Source organism: Podarcis cretensis (assembly GCF_951804945.1).
Source record: "Podarcis cretensis genome assembly, chromosome: Z".
Lineage (NCBI taxonomy): Eukaryota > Metazoa > Chordata > Lepidosauria > Squamata > Lacertidae > Podarcis > Podarcis cretensis.
The window spans coordinates 1714245-1728003 of NC_137184.1; the positions used below are offsets into that span (position 1 = coordinate 1714245).

General features: G+C 49.2%; 1 protein-coding gene across 2 annotated transcripts in view; it reads right to left on the reverse strand.

Moving 5' to 3' along the window:
- LOC307207860 (carboxyl-terminal PDZ ligand of neuronal nitric oxide synthase protein-like) overlaps positions 1 to 13759 on the reverse strand; it is a 59351-nt gene that overhangs the window by 32010 nt on the left and 13582 nt on the right. The window contains exons 2-3 of one of the 2 annotated variants that reach the window (XM_079962088.1): positions 9509 to 9580; positions 4682 to 4750 (exon numbers count right to left, since the gene is read on the reverse strand). Coding sequence is in view for 1 of the 2 variants with exons in the window: in XM_079962087.1 (XP_079818213.1) it covers positions 9509 to 9580 (72 nt within the window). In the remaining variant the exon portion in view is untranslated. The remainder of the gene's footprint in view (positions 1 to 4681; positions 4751 to 9508; positions 9581 to 13759) is intronic. The other variant, XM_079962087.1, reaches the window with a different exon arrangement.

Consider the following 13759-nt stretch of genomic DNA (forward strand, 5'->3'; position numbering starts at 1 on the left):
TCGGCAGGGGAAGCGGAGGACTCACAGCACCACCCCGCCCCCTGTCACCCGCTCCGCAGCCTTTAAAAAGGCTCCTTCGCGGGTTGGGGGGGACGCAAACGGTGCCCGCCGAGTCACCATGCCCATGGGTTTCAGCGCCCATGGTTTTTGAGGGTCCCCGCGTCGCCGGCGCGATAGAACCCAGCCCCTGCCGAGCAGGCTCCCTCCGGAGCTCGGAGGGAGTCCGCCATTCGGCGATGGCGCCAACCCGGAAGTCCAATGCTCTTAAACATTTTGAAACCTGACGCCTTATTTTTTTGGGGGGTGGGGGGTGTTGCTCCTGGCTTGTAGACTGCTGCTGCTGCAATACTGCAAAAAGGCGCCCAATGCAATCAGCACATGAAGCTGCCTGTGAATGAGGCCTGCAGTTGTATTATTGCAATGCACCTCCCAGATCTGCCTTACCCATAGAGGCTAGTGGCGCAGGGTGCCAGAGCGCCAAGTTCTGGAGGGCACCAGGCGAGAGTCTGGGAAACACCGAACGAGCTGCCTGCCTCCTCCAGCCCTAAAAAAGGCTGAAACTCTGGGAAAGGGTGTGTGTGTGTGCCAGAGTGATCTTTGCACCACAGCGCCAGATATGCTTAAGACAGCCCTGGCCCCTCCTGACCATTCCCCCAAAGGGACAGAATTCCCGTAGGGTTTTTTAGGGGGGAACAAAATATGAATTCTCCACTGACTTCGCATGATAAAAGGTAAAGGTACCCCTGCCCGTACGGGCCAGTCTTGACAGACTCTGGGGTTGTGCGCCCATCTCACTTAAGAGGCCAGGGGCCAGCGCTGTCCGGAGACACTTCCGGGTCACGTGGCCAGCGTGACATCGCTGCTCTGGCCAGAGCCAGAGCCAGAGCCAGAGCCAGAGCCGCACACGGAAACGCCGTTTACCCTCCCGCTGGTAAGCGGTCCCTATTTATCTACTTGCACCCGGAGGTGCTTTCGAACTGCTAGGTTGGCAGGCGCTGGGACCGAGCAGCGGGAGCGCACCCCGCCGCAGGGATTCGAACCGCCGACCTTTCGATCGGCAAGCCCTAGGCGCTGAGGCTTTAACCCACAGCGCCACCTGCGTCCCACCGACTTCGCATGATAGCATCATGCAAATCCACATTTACAGAGGGTGTCACTGGGAGAGCCTTGTGTGGTTTCCAACAGAAAGCCTGCGGCAAAACCAGTCCCCCCCAGGGGGTGCCTGCATGCACCTTTCGACTGAACTGGCTCTGGACCTGACTTACCCATAGAATAATGACCCTTCCGGGGAAAAGTCACACCTGCCTCTCTATTAACAATTAAGGCGTAGGAGAGGAGAACAGATTAATTTTGATGCAGCAGAGCAAGGAGGCCAAAGGACAGCATCTCTGCTCTTTTCGTCCTTGCTCAAGAGCAAAAGCTTGTGCCACAAACTCTGCAAGCTAAAGCAGACTTGGAGGCAAACAGTAGGAGAGTAATTTACCTTAATTTTCTAGTCACTGAGTGGGGGAGAGGGGAGATTTTCAGGGCACTGAATCCACCCCCTTGGTTATGCTAAACCTTACTCAGCTTCTCTTCAACTGGCTTCAGATTTTTTTTTGCATAATAATAATAATAATAATAATAATTTATTATTTATACCCTGCCCATCTGGCTGGGTCTCCCAGCCACCCTGGATGGCTTCCAACAAAGTATTAAAATACAGTGGTCTGTTAAACATTAAAAGCTTCCCTATAAAATGCTTATTCTCACCTAAGAGGGCTAGGAACTTCCTTTGTGTGTGCTCCATAGCCAGTTTCCCGTGGCTGAGATCTGTGGCTCATAGCTGCTCCTGGAGGACCAGTTTGGCCCACTGCCTGTACTGAATCCATGACTTTCAGAGCTTTCAACCTCATCTTCAAGACTGCAACTTGTCAGGATATCCCTACAGGGTTGGCAACCAACAGCACCAGGAGCCCCACCACCCCGGGAATGTCACCCAGAAGACAAAAGACGAGGGGGGGGGTGGGCAGCTGCAATGGTAACCAAAATTGCTGGGCTTAGCAGAGCGGGACCTTTGTTTGCTACAGAAGCACATCCTTCTCCAAAGGAGTCACTGAGCAGGGACGCATTCAGGGTTACATCACTAAGTTCCTAGGACCCAAAAAAAGTGTCAAATCACAGAGCTTTGGAACTGGAAGGGACCCCAGGGGTCATCTAGTCCAACCCTCAGAAATGCTGGAATCACAAGCTAAAGCATCCATGATGGCCATCCAACCTCTGCTTAAGAACCTCCAAGGAAGGAGAGTCCACCATCTCCCGAGGGAGACCGTTCCACTGTTACACGGCCCCTACTGTCAGAAAGTTTTTCCTGATGTTGAGTCAGAAACTCCTTGTAATTTGAAGCCACGGGTTCGAGTCCTACCCTCCACAGCAGGAGAAAACAAGCTTGTTCCATCTTCTATGTGGCAGCCCTCCAGGTCCAGGCAGTCTTTCTTTGGGTTACATTCTGGACCCCAGTGGGGCTCATGTTAAACATTCCATTCCACACTGCCCCAACCTTCTAGTGGCATTTTGGTGACATTTGCAGGTCACTTCCAGGTTTAGCGCTGCACGTGTGTGTGTGTGCAACCGCATATCAGTCAGACATATCTAAATTGGTAATTGCCTTTATTTGAAGGTGGTTACCACATCGCTTCTCAGTCTCCTCTTTTCCAGGCTAAACAGACCCAACTCCCTCAACCACTCCACATAAGGCCTGGTTTCCAGACCCTTGATCATCCTGGTTGTTCTCCTCTACACACCTTCCAGCTTGTCAACATCCTTCTTAAATTGTGGCGCCCAGAACCGGACACAGGACTCCAGTTGTGGCCTGACCAAGGCAGAATACAGCAGTGCTATTACCGTATTTTTCGCTCCACAAGATGCACTTTTTTTCTTCCTAAAAAGTAAAGGGAAATGTCTGTGCGTCTTATGGAGCGAATGCGTGGTCCCTGGAGCCGAATTGCCCAGGGGCAAAAAGCAGATCATGCTTTTTTTTTTCTTTTGAAAGAGGGAAGGGGGTGTTGAAACAAAGCCGCTGATGGGCAAGCGATCAGGAGCGAGATAAGGGACACTAGAAATAAAGGAGGCTGCCTGGGAGCAGGGAGGTAAAAGCCCATGGATCCTCAGGATTTTTACATTGGGTCACCCCAAATTCACCATCAGATCACATAGCATGTCCATGGCTACAGCCTGCACCCCAAAAAAATGCATCCACTGTTTCATGAGGCCACAATGGTGCAAAAACGTGGTTACAAAGCCACCTGGATCCTCAGGCTTTTTGCATTAGGCTAGCCCAAACTCACCATCAAATCACATATCATGTCTGTGGCCACAGCATGAACCACAAAAATCATACATCCACTGTTTTGTTCAGAATATTTTTTTTCTTGTTTTCCTCCTCTAAAAACTAAGTGCATCTTATGGAGCGAAAAATACGGCACTTTGCTTGGTCTAGACAGGCCTGTCTTTTCATTTTCACCTCTGGGCCTGTCCTCGAAGGTCCTGAACAAGGAAACTTTGCTGAGGTTTTGTACTGTCCTCATTTAACTTTGACTCAATCAATTGGTTAATGTTTCCATCAGCTAAAAGGCAGAGGCCTGATCCGTCAACCTCCCAACCTCAATTAGCCCACACTGAGAGTCAGGGAGGTGTAGTGAAGCGGTTGTGGGGCATAGGCCTCCATGTGGCTGGGGCTGATGGGTGCTGGGATCCTGACAACATCTGGAGTGCCACAGATGTTCCTCACCACCGGTGCTGCAGTTACATGCCAGGCTGAAAGAACTGGAGGCCTCTCTCTCAGACAAGCCTACCTCGGAGGGTTGTTTGCAAAGGATAAAACAGGCAGGGAAATGGCAGCCCTATAGGTGGCCTTAAAAACCTTCTTCTGGTGCAGTTCTTCAGGAACTTCCCACCCCCAAACACACATGCCAAGGGGTGGCACCCCCAGATAAGTGTCTTCAATTGTAGCATTCAGGTGCCAGGTTAAATCCTCTCTTTTAAAGCAAGGCTCCTGACCGATGGATTGCTGGTAGGAATACGGCTGCAAAGTTGGCTCTGCTGCCTTCTGACTTTCAACTCTGTTTGGTTTATTAACTTATTCTGAAAATGTGATTTATGGTTTCAGTGCCAGCTTGCCTCTCTGCTTCCTATGTATTAACCTGGGTTCTCAGTGGGTTAATAATTTATATTTTGCATGTCTATCTCACCTTTTCCTCCAGGATGGCATGCCTGGCTCTCCCTCTTCCCATGTTAGCCTCTCACAACATCCCTGCGAGGTAGGTCATGCTGAGAGGCAATAGCCTGATAGACGAGATGAGAATTTGAACCCTGGCCTCCCAGGTCCTAGCAAGGCACTCTGAGCTTGCTTTGGCCTTGCTCTGACACTGCACCTCCAGAGGCAAAGCCTGAACGAATTATCTTGCCATGGAGTGCCACCTGTTCCATTTAACACTGTGAGCGGCATAAGAAGAGTCGTATTTCAATGCTAGATCATCCACTTTGCATGCAGAAGGTTGCAAGTTCAATCCCCAGTAGCAGAGCACCAGCGTGGTGTAGTGGTTGCAGCATCAGATAAGCACCCGGGAGAGTCCAGGGTTCAAATCCCCACTCAGCCACAAAGCTCTCGTGGGCTGACCTTGGGCCACTCAGCCTAACCTACCTTGAGGGTTGCTGTTGTGGGGATTCAGTGAGGAGTGGGGAGAAGAGCCATGTACTCCACTTTGAGCTCCTGGGAGATAAAGGTTAGATATTCATTATCATCATCATAATCACCATCATTAATTAAATTTGTATAAAGCCCTTCATCCGAAGATCACAGGGTTGTTTACAACATAAGCATATACAGTGGTACCTCGGGTTACATACGCTTCAGGTTACATACGCTTCAGGTTTCACACTCCGCTAACCCAGAAATAATGCTTCAGGTTAAGAACTTTGCTTCAGGATAAGAAGAGAAATCGTGCTCTGGCAGTGCGGCGGCATCGGGAGGCCCCATTAGCTAAGGTGGTGCTTCAGGTTAAGAACAGTTTCAGGTTACGAACAGACCTCCGGAACAAATTAAGTACTTAACCCAAGGTACCACTGTAGAGTGAGAATGCAAAATACATAACAAAACAAAACAAATAACCTCCCCTAAAATAAAACTAATCTCTAGGTAGGGCTTGGGAATGTCCCTGGCCTAGGGCCCTGGAAGGCAGAGGCTACCAGACCGAGGGGAGACCAGATCCGAGGGGAGGGGGGGTTAACCCTTGGTCCTCCAGATGTTACTGGACTACAACTTCCATCAGCCCCAGCAAGTGCGGCCAACAACCAGGGAGGATGGGAGTTGTAGTCCAGCCACGCCTGGAGGTCTGCAGCTTCTTTCACACCAATTATGGACAACATTGGGCTAGATGGACCAGCAGCTGGTCTCAGGGTGAGGCCCTTTCCTAAACCATCCCCAGGCTCTGAAAGCAAGCATAGGCTACAAAGAACCAGAATGTAATGGGGGGGGGCCAGGATGCTCCTGCCAAGGAGCGCACCAATCGCCGCCCCACTTAATATTCAAGCGGCAAGAATAATGACATCCGCTGTCACTGTCAAAGCTGGGGGAATTGGCTGGGTAGGAGGGAGGATTAGCTACAGCTCAGTCAGTCGCAGAAAAAGTCTGTGGCTCCAGGAGGCTACTAATAATCCCGGAGAAAGGCTGGCAATTTTTAACGCAGAAAACCCCCCACACATTTAAATGCAGGCTTAGCTTAGCCTTAATGTCAAGCCAACACAGCAAGCACCAAATTTACATTCTGCTCCAAGGGCTGAGCTTTCTCTCTGTTTGTTAAAGAACACCTCTTGCCAAGAAACCAGCCTGAGGGGGGCCATGGCTGTGTCTCTGGGTGGATCCAGGAGCTCTCAAAAGAACAGAGGGCTCCCACCGCTCATTTTGGGTTCCCCATCTACCCTGAGCAGCAGGTAGGAGGCACGGGGGACACCTGTGCTATGGAAAACTTTACCAGCATGGCTTCAAAGTAAAGCATCTTGCCCTGAAACACTGAAGCCAAATCTCGCACCCAGCACCTTTGTAAGAAAGAGATGCCTTAAAACTGCCGAGAGTCAGTGTGCAAATATTTTGCCTTTGTTTGTTGTCAATTGCCCCATATATGCCCACTCGCCTGCTTCGATCTGTGGAACTGGCCACATCATACCCGTTCCGGCATTTGTGGGATCTCGATCTCGTAGGGTGGCAGCACCTGTAATTTTGGAACTCTCTACCTGATGTCCGGAACCTTTACTATACTCCTTTTGGTGCCTGCTAAAATCATTTTTGTTTAGACATGCCAACCCAGAAGTTTAGAAAGTTGGTGTGAGCTTTAATCTGCTTTTAGTCCATCATTATTTTAACTTCCCAAAGGTCTTAAATTATTGTTGTTAATTCTTCTCAGTAATATTTTCATTGTTTTATCCCATTTGCAAACCGTTTTAAAAATGTCAGTCCGATCCTATGACATTTCATATTTGGCTGGCGAAGGTTCCTAAAATGCTCAGCTCCTATTGCAGACTTCCTCACAAGGACTCTGGAAACTGCAGTCTAGCACAGGATTCGGAAAGCTTTCTCTAGAGTTTCCCACCCTCCTTGCAAGCACCCGCACCCCCTTCAGAAAACTACAGCTCCCATCCCTCCAGGTGTCTTGATCAGGAACCTGGTGCTGAACATAAGAAGATGCTGCTGGGTCAGGCCCATGGCCCATCTAGGCCAGCCTCTCGGTCCCTGGATGAAACCTGCAAACAGAACCCAAGCATGGAGCCTTCTCCCTTTCTGTGGTTTCAGAAGCATAGCCAGGCCTGTGCAGAGCTTGTCTGAGGCCCAGGGCAAGAGTTCCCAAGTCAGCTGGGAGGCATGGGGCAATCTTGGCATGACAGCGTATGTCTGGCATGTTCCTGGCGGGGATCCCTGGCCAACTTAGTCCTCTGAGACGCAGGGCAAGTCTACTCAAGCTCCTCTCCTGCTTCTGCCTGGGCCTGAACATTGCTGTCTCCCACTGTGGACATCATGGCTGGGAGCCATGGACAGCCTTCTCCTCCATGAATGTGCCTCCTGTGGGCGGGAGTTCCACAGGTTAACTATGCATTGTGCAGAGAAGAACTCCCTTTTATGTTGGAAGCTGAATCTTCCATCATTATTTCCCTTCTCTTCCCTCCCCCTCCCCTTTTATGAAGATCACCTGCTCTGAGACCCCGAGGCTAATTCTCCCCTGGCCTCCTCGCTGGACCAAGTAGGACCAATTCAGCCAGCTAGCCCTGGGGATTATCTAATTGATTTTTGAATTTTATTGTTATTCATGTTTTTATACTGTATTTTATGCTGCTTTTATAATTAAGTGTTTTAAATTTGTTGTTAGCCGCCCTGAGCCCGGTTGTTGAACCGGGAAGGGCTGGGTATATTTATTTATTTATTTATTTATTTATTTATTTATTTATTTATTTATTTATTTCTTTCTTTCTTTCTTTCATTTAGCTTCACTGGGTGCCAAGTTCTGACAGACGGAGAAAGGGAGTTGCCATTTCCTCTTTCCACCTTCTCCACGCCACACACAATTTTATAGACCTTTGGCATGCCTGAAACTGCTTTAGAATTTGTCACGTAGACCTTGCTTTGCTTGGGAGCACATAGGTCCCATCCTCCTTTCCTCCACTGACGCCGCTGCCTGGCCTCCCCACCCCCAGCCCCTTTCTAACTGCCAATTAACTGTCACAAGCAAGGCGCCCACGCCGAGCCCCAGCTGGGAAATGTGAACACAAGGAATGCCTTCCTCCTTATTAAATCTCGGAAGCCTTTTTATAAAAGGGGAGGGGGAAGGGGGGGGAGGGTGGAATAGCTGGCCCAGAACACAAGGAGGGTGCTTCATAAAGCCACTCAGCACAGCTGATTAGGGGATTAGCGGATGCCAGCCTACAGAGCCCACAGGACGACAGGGAGGGGGGCAGCCTAAGGGAGAACCCCTGCAAGGCACCTGAGCGCAGGCAGCAGTTGGAAAACAGGATTGGAGGGCCTTTGGCTGGCACAGCGGGGTGGAAGCAGAGAAAGCAACAGGATTTTGGTGTGAATTGCAATGGTGGTGGTGGGTGAGGGCTTGTGCCCGCACTTGTGTTTTTCCTAGGACCCGCCGCAAAACACCCAGAGACCCTGGGTGGGTGGGTATGGGCAGAGGGGCCTGTTATGTGCCAGATCCACACATCCCCCCAGCCCTCAGTACTATCTCCTCTGACTGGAAGCAGCCAGCCAGGGGGCCCTCCCAGCTTTGCAACCCTTAGGGAAGGGGGCACCCAAGCTTGATCCTGGTGCCCCTGGTATGCCAAGCCAAGTGCCCAACCCCTGAGCTGGCAAGGGCACTCCCTGGTGCAGTGAACAGAGGGGTGAGATGGTATTGGGCCACCTCAGAGCATCACTGGTCCACCCACCGAGAGCCGTTCCGGAGGCCCATTCGCAACATGAAAAGAGCGCAACTCGCAGCAGCGTCCCTGCGCACGCGCTGGTTGCGATTCACCGCTTCTGTGCATGCACGTGACATTATTTTGCGCATCTGCACATGCGCGAGCGGCAAAACCCGGAAGTAACCCTTTCTGGTACTTCCGGGTCGCCCAGGGACATAACCTGAAAGAACGTAACATGAGGTATGACTGTACAATATGTTTTGAATTCCCAAGTCATGTCACAACTTTTTTTAGCAGCTCCCATTTTTGGAAGCTGGAAGCTGAAAAATTCAACACACGTTACCATGCTAGTTCCAGAGCACCTTAGGTATAGAGGGTGGTGGACTTGACTTTGCTGGAGGTTTTGAAGTAGAGGTTGGAGAGCCACCTGCCAGGGATTCCTGCACTGTGATCCTGCCCTGCAGGGGGGCTGGAATAGAGGACCTTTGGAGATTCCTGCCAGCTCTACAGTTCTACAAGTCTATGAAAAGAGACACTTTGGCCTCGCTCTCCTTCTCAGAACTGACCTTGCCTCAAGTCAGGCAAAGTGGGGGGGGGGGGCCGTGGGAGAGGATCGAGAGAGAAATGCAAACTGAATGCAGAGCCAGAAGTGGACAGAGGCACCACCTGGTCTAGCACTGCCACGTGTGCCCCCCACAGACTCTCCAGAAGACAGCTCCTAAGCTGCAGTCATTCATTCCCAGAAGGCCATCTTAGCCACTTGAGAGAATCTGGGCTTCGGTTCCAGGAGGAAATGCAGCTCATCCGTGGGCTCAGCCATTTGTGGGGGTGGCGGGGGCGTATGTGAAGTGGAGTCCAGCCAGCCTTCTGGTTGAATGGGGAAAGGAAGGCAAGGGCAGAGTGCTTTTTTCTTTGGGAGGTGGCAGAGAACAAGGCACAGGTGGAAGAGAACGTTTTTTCTGATTGCATCATTGATTGCTCAGTATAAGCAGAAGATATCTGCAGGTTGGGGAGGGGAAAGGAGGAAGGAAGGAAGGAAGGAAGGAAGGAAGGAAGGAAGGCGCATGCAATGACTCACCCGAATCCTCCTCATCGCGGCCACTATCTCCACACGGCTGTTGGGTCTTGGCACGTCCAGACTGCCAATGTACTGAAGGGAGAGAGCAAAGCCAGGAGGAGTGATTCGTTAAAGACTTTTGGAACAATTTGCCCCTGTTCCAAAGCTTGATGCTGTGCACATCTGCCCCATTCTCATCGGTATCTGCAAGGGCTCTGTGCATTCACACACTTATTTCTTACTACTACTACAGTGGTACCTAGGGTTAAGTACTTAATTCATTCTGGAGGTCCGTTCTTAACCTGAAACTATTCCTAACCTGAAGCACCACTTTAGCTAACGGGGCCTCCCACTGCCGCTGCACAATTTCTGTTCTCATCCTGAAGCAAAGTTCTTAACCTGAGGTACTATTTCTGGGTTAGCGGAGTCTGAAACCTGAAGCACCTGTAACCTGAAGCGTATGTAACCCGGGGTGCCACTGTATCATTTTTATTATAGCCCATCTTTTTCAGAGACTGGGACTCAAGGCAGCTTACGCAAATCAAAGCAGCACAACTAAAATCCAAAGGCTTTGTTGGCATCCATCTGTCTTGAGAGACAATGGAGTGCCCCTTTGGAGGTGAAGTCCAACCACTGTGTTAGCATCACCAAAGTGAGCTCCCCGGGGCACAATCCTGGGCAGTGTGTCTGGAGGTCCTGGGCTGACCAGACTACAAGACCCCTCTTTCCAAAGGAAAGCAGAGCAATACGTTTGGCACCCGCTTGGCTGCAGGAATTGGATGGAAGGTGGAGTACAAGGTGTCATCCAACAGCCTTAGGGATGCCACTCTGGATTTGTATAAGATTTGCTCCTGGGTTTTTTCTTTTCTTGAAGTTATCCTACAAGGTTTGGGACCACAGTTTTCCTTCTCCCAGGTGGGCTACCTTCCCAGGTAGACTGGCCTCACCTGCCCCTCACCTCCCTCTACAGCATGTGCAGATACCACCTTCTTGACTGCTGGACCCACTCTTAATAATAATAATAATAATAATTTATTTATATCCTGCCCTCCCCAGCCGAAGCCTTGCTCAGAGCAGCTAACATAAAATCACAATCAGTTAATTAAAATACATTCTAAAATCAATTCAGAATCAAATTAATGGCAGCCATTGGGCTAGAGTTCTATGAGGATTACCATAGGAGGGAGTCAGGCTGTGCCTTGGCCAAAGGCCTGGTGGAGCCAGGGCCCTGGTCTCTTGTGACAGAGCATTCCACCAGATCGGGGCCACAGCCAAAAAGGCCCTGGCTCTGGTTGAGGCCAGCCTAACCTCCCTGTGGCCCGGAATCTCCAAGATGTTTTTGCTTGAAGACCGTAAGGGCCTCTGTGGGGCATACCAGGAGAGGTGGTCCCATAGGTACGAGGTCTTGTCTTGTCTGCTCAATCCTTCGGAGCCTGTCTTCGCACGCTGAGGGTTAGTGACCCATTGGCTACACTCGCCTGATGCAGCTAACCACTCGAAGCCGTTCTCATGACTGTGGCTGCTATCACATGCTGGCAGCTTCTAGGAGCCGCAGGTGAGAGCTGAGAGCAGGGTGGGGACCAAAAGGGAATGAACTACCTGAGAAGGAGCACAACATGGCCCCCACCAGAGGTACTGCCCCTCCCCTAACACCCCAGACACGGGCTAAAAACATAAAGACAATAACTGAATACTATACAGTCGTACCTTGGAAGTCAAACAGCTTAGTTCCCGAACGCTTTGGCTCCCGAACGTCACATTCCTGGAAGTGACTGTTCCAGTTTGCAAACTATTTTTGGAAGCCAAGTGTCCAGCGGGGCTTCTGATTGGCTGCGGGAGCTTCCTGCAGCCAATCAGAAGCCGCGCTTTGGTTTTGGAAGTCAAACGGACTTCCGGAACTGGTTCCGTTCCGACTTCCAAGGTACGACTGTAATAGAATTCAAGGAATATTAAAAACCAATGTATTAAAATACAGTTTAAAAAAGAAGCACAGCCATAATTTCAAAGCCTTTTCCTTTTTCAAAAAGTCAGTTCTCAAAGGCACATGGGAATTAAACAGCATTCAGCTGCTGGCAAAAAGACAAGGAGAGAGCCAGGTTTGCCTCTCTAGGGAGGGAGTACCAGAGTCTGGGAGTAGCCACCACCGAGCAGACCCTCTCCTATGTCCTCACCAAGGCTGTGGGACTGTGAAAAGGGTTTCCCCTGAAGATCTCAGAATCTGGACAGGTTCACATGGGAAGATACGGTCCTTCAGATGGCCTACACAAGTATGCACAGATTGGGTGCCTGGTATTAAAGTTCGCAAGCACTCTGGCTGGGACAGAGCTCTGTGTTTGCACTGCAACAGCTGGATTGCAACCCTCTGGTCTGTTGAGTAACCCTACGGGTGTTCCATATCAGCTGATGTGTGCCTAACCTGGGGATGTCATAACACCCTTGACTCTGCGGTGGAAATGAGTTGCAAAAACAAAGTTCTTGGCCTCCATTTCCTCACCTTCCATTTCCTGGCATTATGCTGCTCCTCGCAAGATAAGCCAAGCCGACAGAATCCCACCTCTTGCCAAACTCAGCCAGCCTGGAATTGGTACCCGCCGGAGGAAATAACTGCACGACTGCTGATTTGCAAATTGCTCGTTTTAATGAGGCTCTGTCACGGCAGGGCAAGGTGAAGACACTGAGAACCAGGCTAGGCCTGTACAAAAATTTGCACGCCAGTGGCAGGATTTCTATTGCCCATCTCTCTCTCTCTCTCTCTCTCTCACACACACACACACACACACACACACACACTCCATCGGACTTGGACCTGAGTGATACCCATCAAGCTTGCAACTGAGGGTGCCAACTCCAACATTGCTCAACTGGAGATTAGTTGCTCAACCTTCTTTAATCCATAAGGGTGGTGGAAAGGAGCTTGGATGGGGGGGGGGCTTAGAGGTGAAATGGGGATTCTAATCCTGCTTAATGGTCTTGTACCTGAGCGCCAGAAGGGAAGCCAATTATTTATTTATTTCATAAAATTCATATAGCACTCGGCTGCAGAAGATTGCCCAGCCGGCCGCTTCAATCTGTGGAACCGGAACTATTATTACGGGTGCCACATAATACCCGCTCCAAACTTGTACGGAATTGATCTTTTAGTGCAGTGTTGCGCATACTCTGGAACTCCCTGCCTCTTGACACCAGGGAGGCACAACTTGCTGGTTGTGGTACCTGCTAAGCCTACCCAGCTATGTGGAACATTGGCAAGTCTTTTAATATGGTTTTTAGTTTCATCACTGTTATGTACTAAGCTTGGATCCCTAGAACAATAGGCAGGTAGGATCCCAGAATGCAACAACGGATTGGCTTGCAGGAGAAGACCAATCAGGCTCCAGGAGGGAAGCAGAATCAGCCAATCAGGTGGGACTCATTGTGTAAATAATGTATATAAAAGCCTGAGGTTTGGGGGGCAATTCAGCCACTGTTTTACAAGCTGCAATAAAGAGCATGAAATCACTGCAGGACTCCAAGTATTTTTCAGCCACTTATTTAAATTAAGATCTGAATGTTGCAAATAGCTGTTTCACGTGTTTTTACTGATAATTCCGTTGTTTCACTCTTTCTTTCTTTTTTTTTAAATAATATTTATTCCAATTTTAAAGATTACAAAAAGAAAACACTAAATTAAGCAAGAAAAAACAAAACAAAACATCACATGAATACAGACAAGCAGAAAAAACAACCCAGAAAAATACAAACAATTAAGAAAAAAAGAAAAAAGAAAAAGAAAAAAACAAGCCAAACCTTCCCATAACTTATTTTTCATTTGCTTGTTTCCTTGACCTCCTCACACCTCCCTTTTTTGTATTCTAGTTCAATTAGGTATTTCAGCAAATCCTTTCCATCTTTGTTTTTATCCTAATAATTTATCTTAACATACTGTAATTTTACACTCTCTTCTTTCACCAATTAACTATCCATTTTTACTTAATCCTTTATATCATTTCTGCTAAAACCACATAACTTCATCCCAACAGCCTTCTAACATTCCTTAATTTTACAATGTTTCTGTAAATAAACTTTAAATTTCTTCCAATCTTCTTCCACCAACTCTTCTCCTTGGTCTCGGATTCTGCCAGTCATTTCCGCCAGTTCCATATAGTCCATCACGTTCATCTGCCATTCTTCCCGGGTGGGTAAATCTTGTGTCTTCCAGTACTTTGTAATAAGTATTCTTGCTGCTGTTGTGGCATACATAAAAAAAGTTCTATCCTTCTTTAACACCAATTG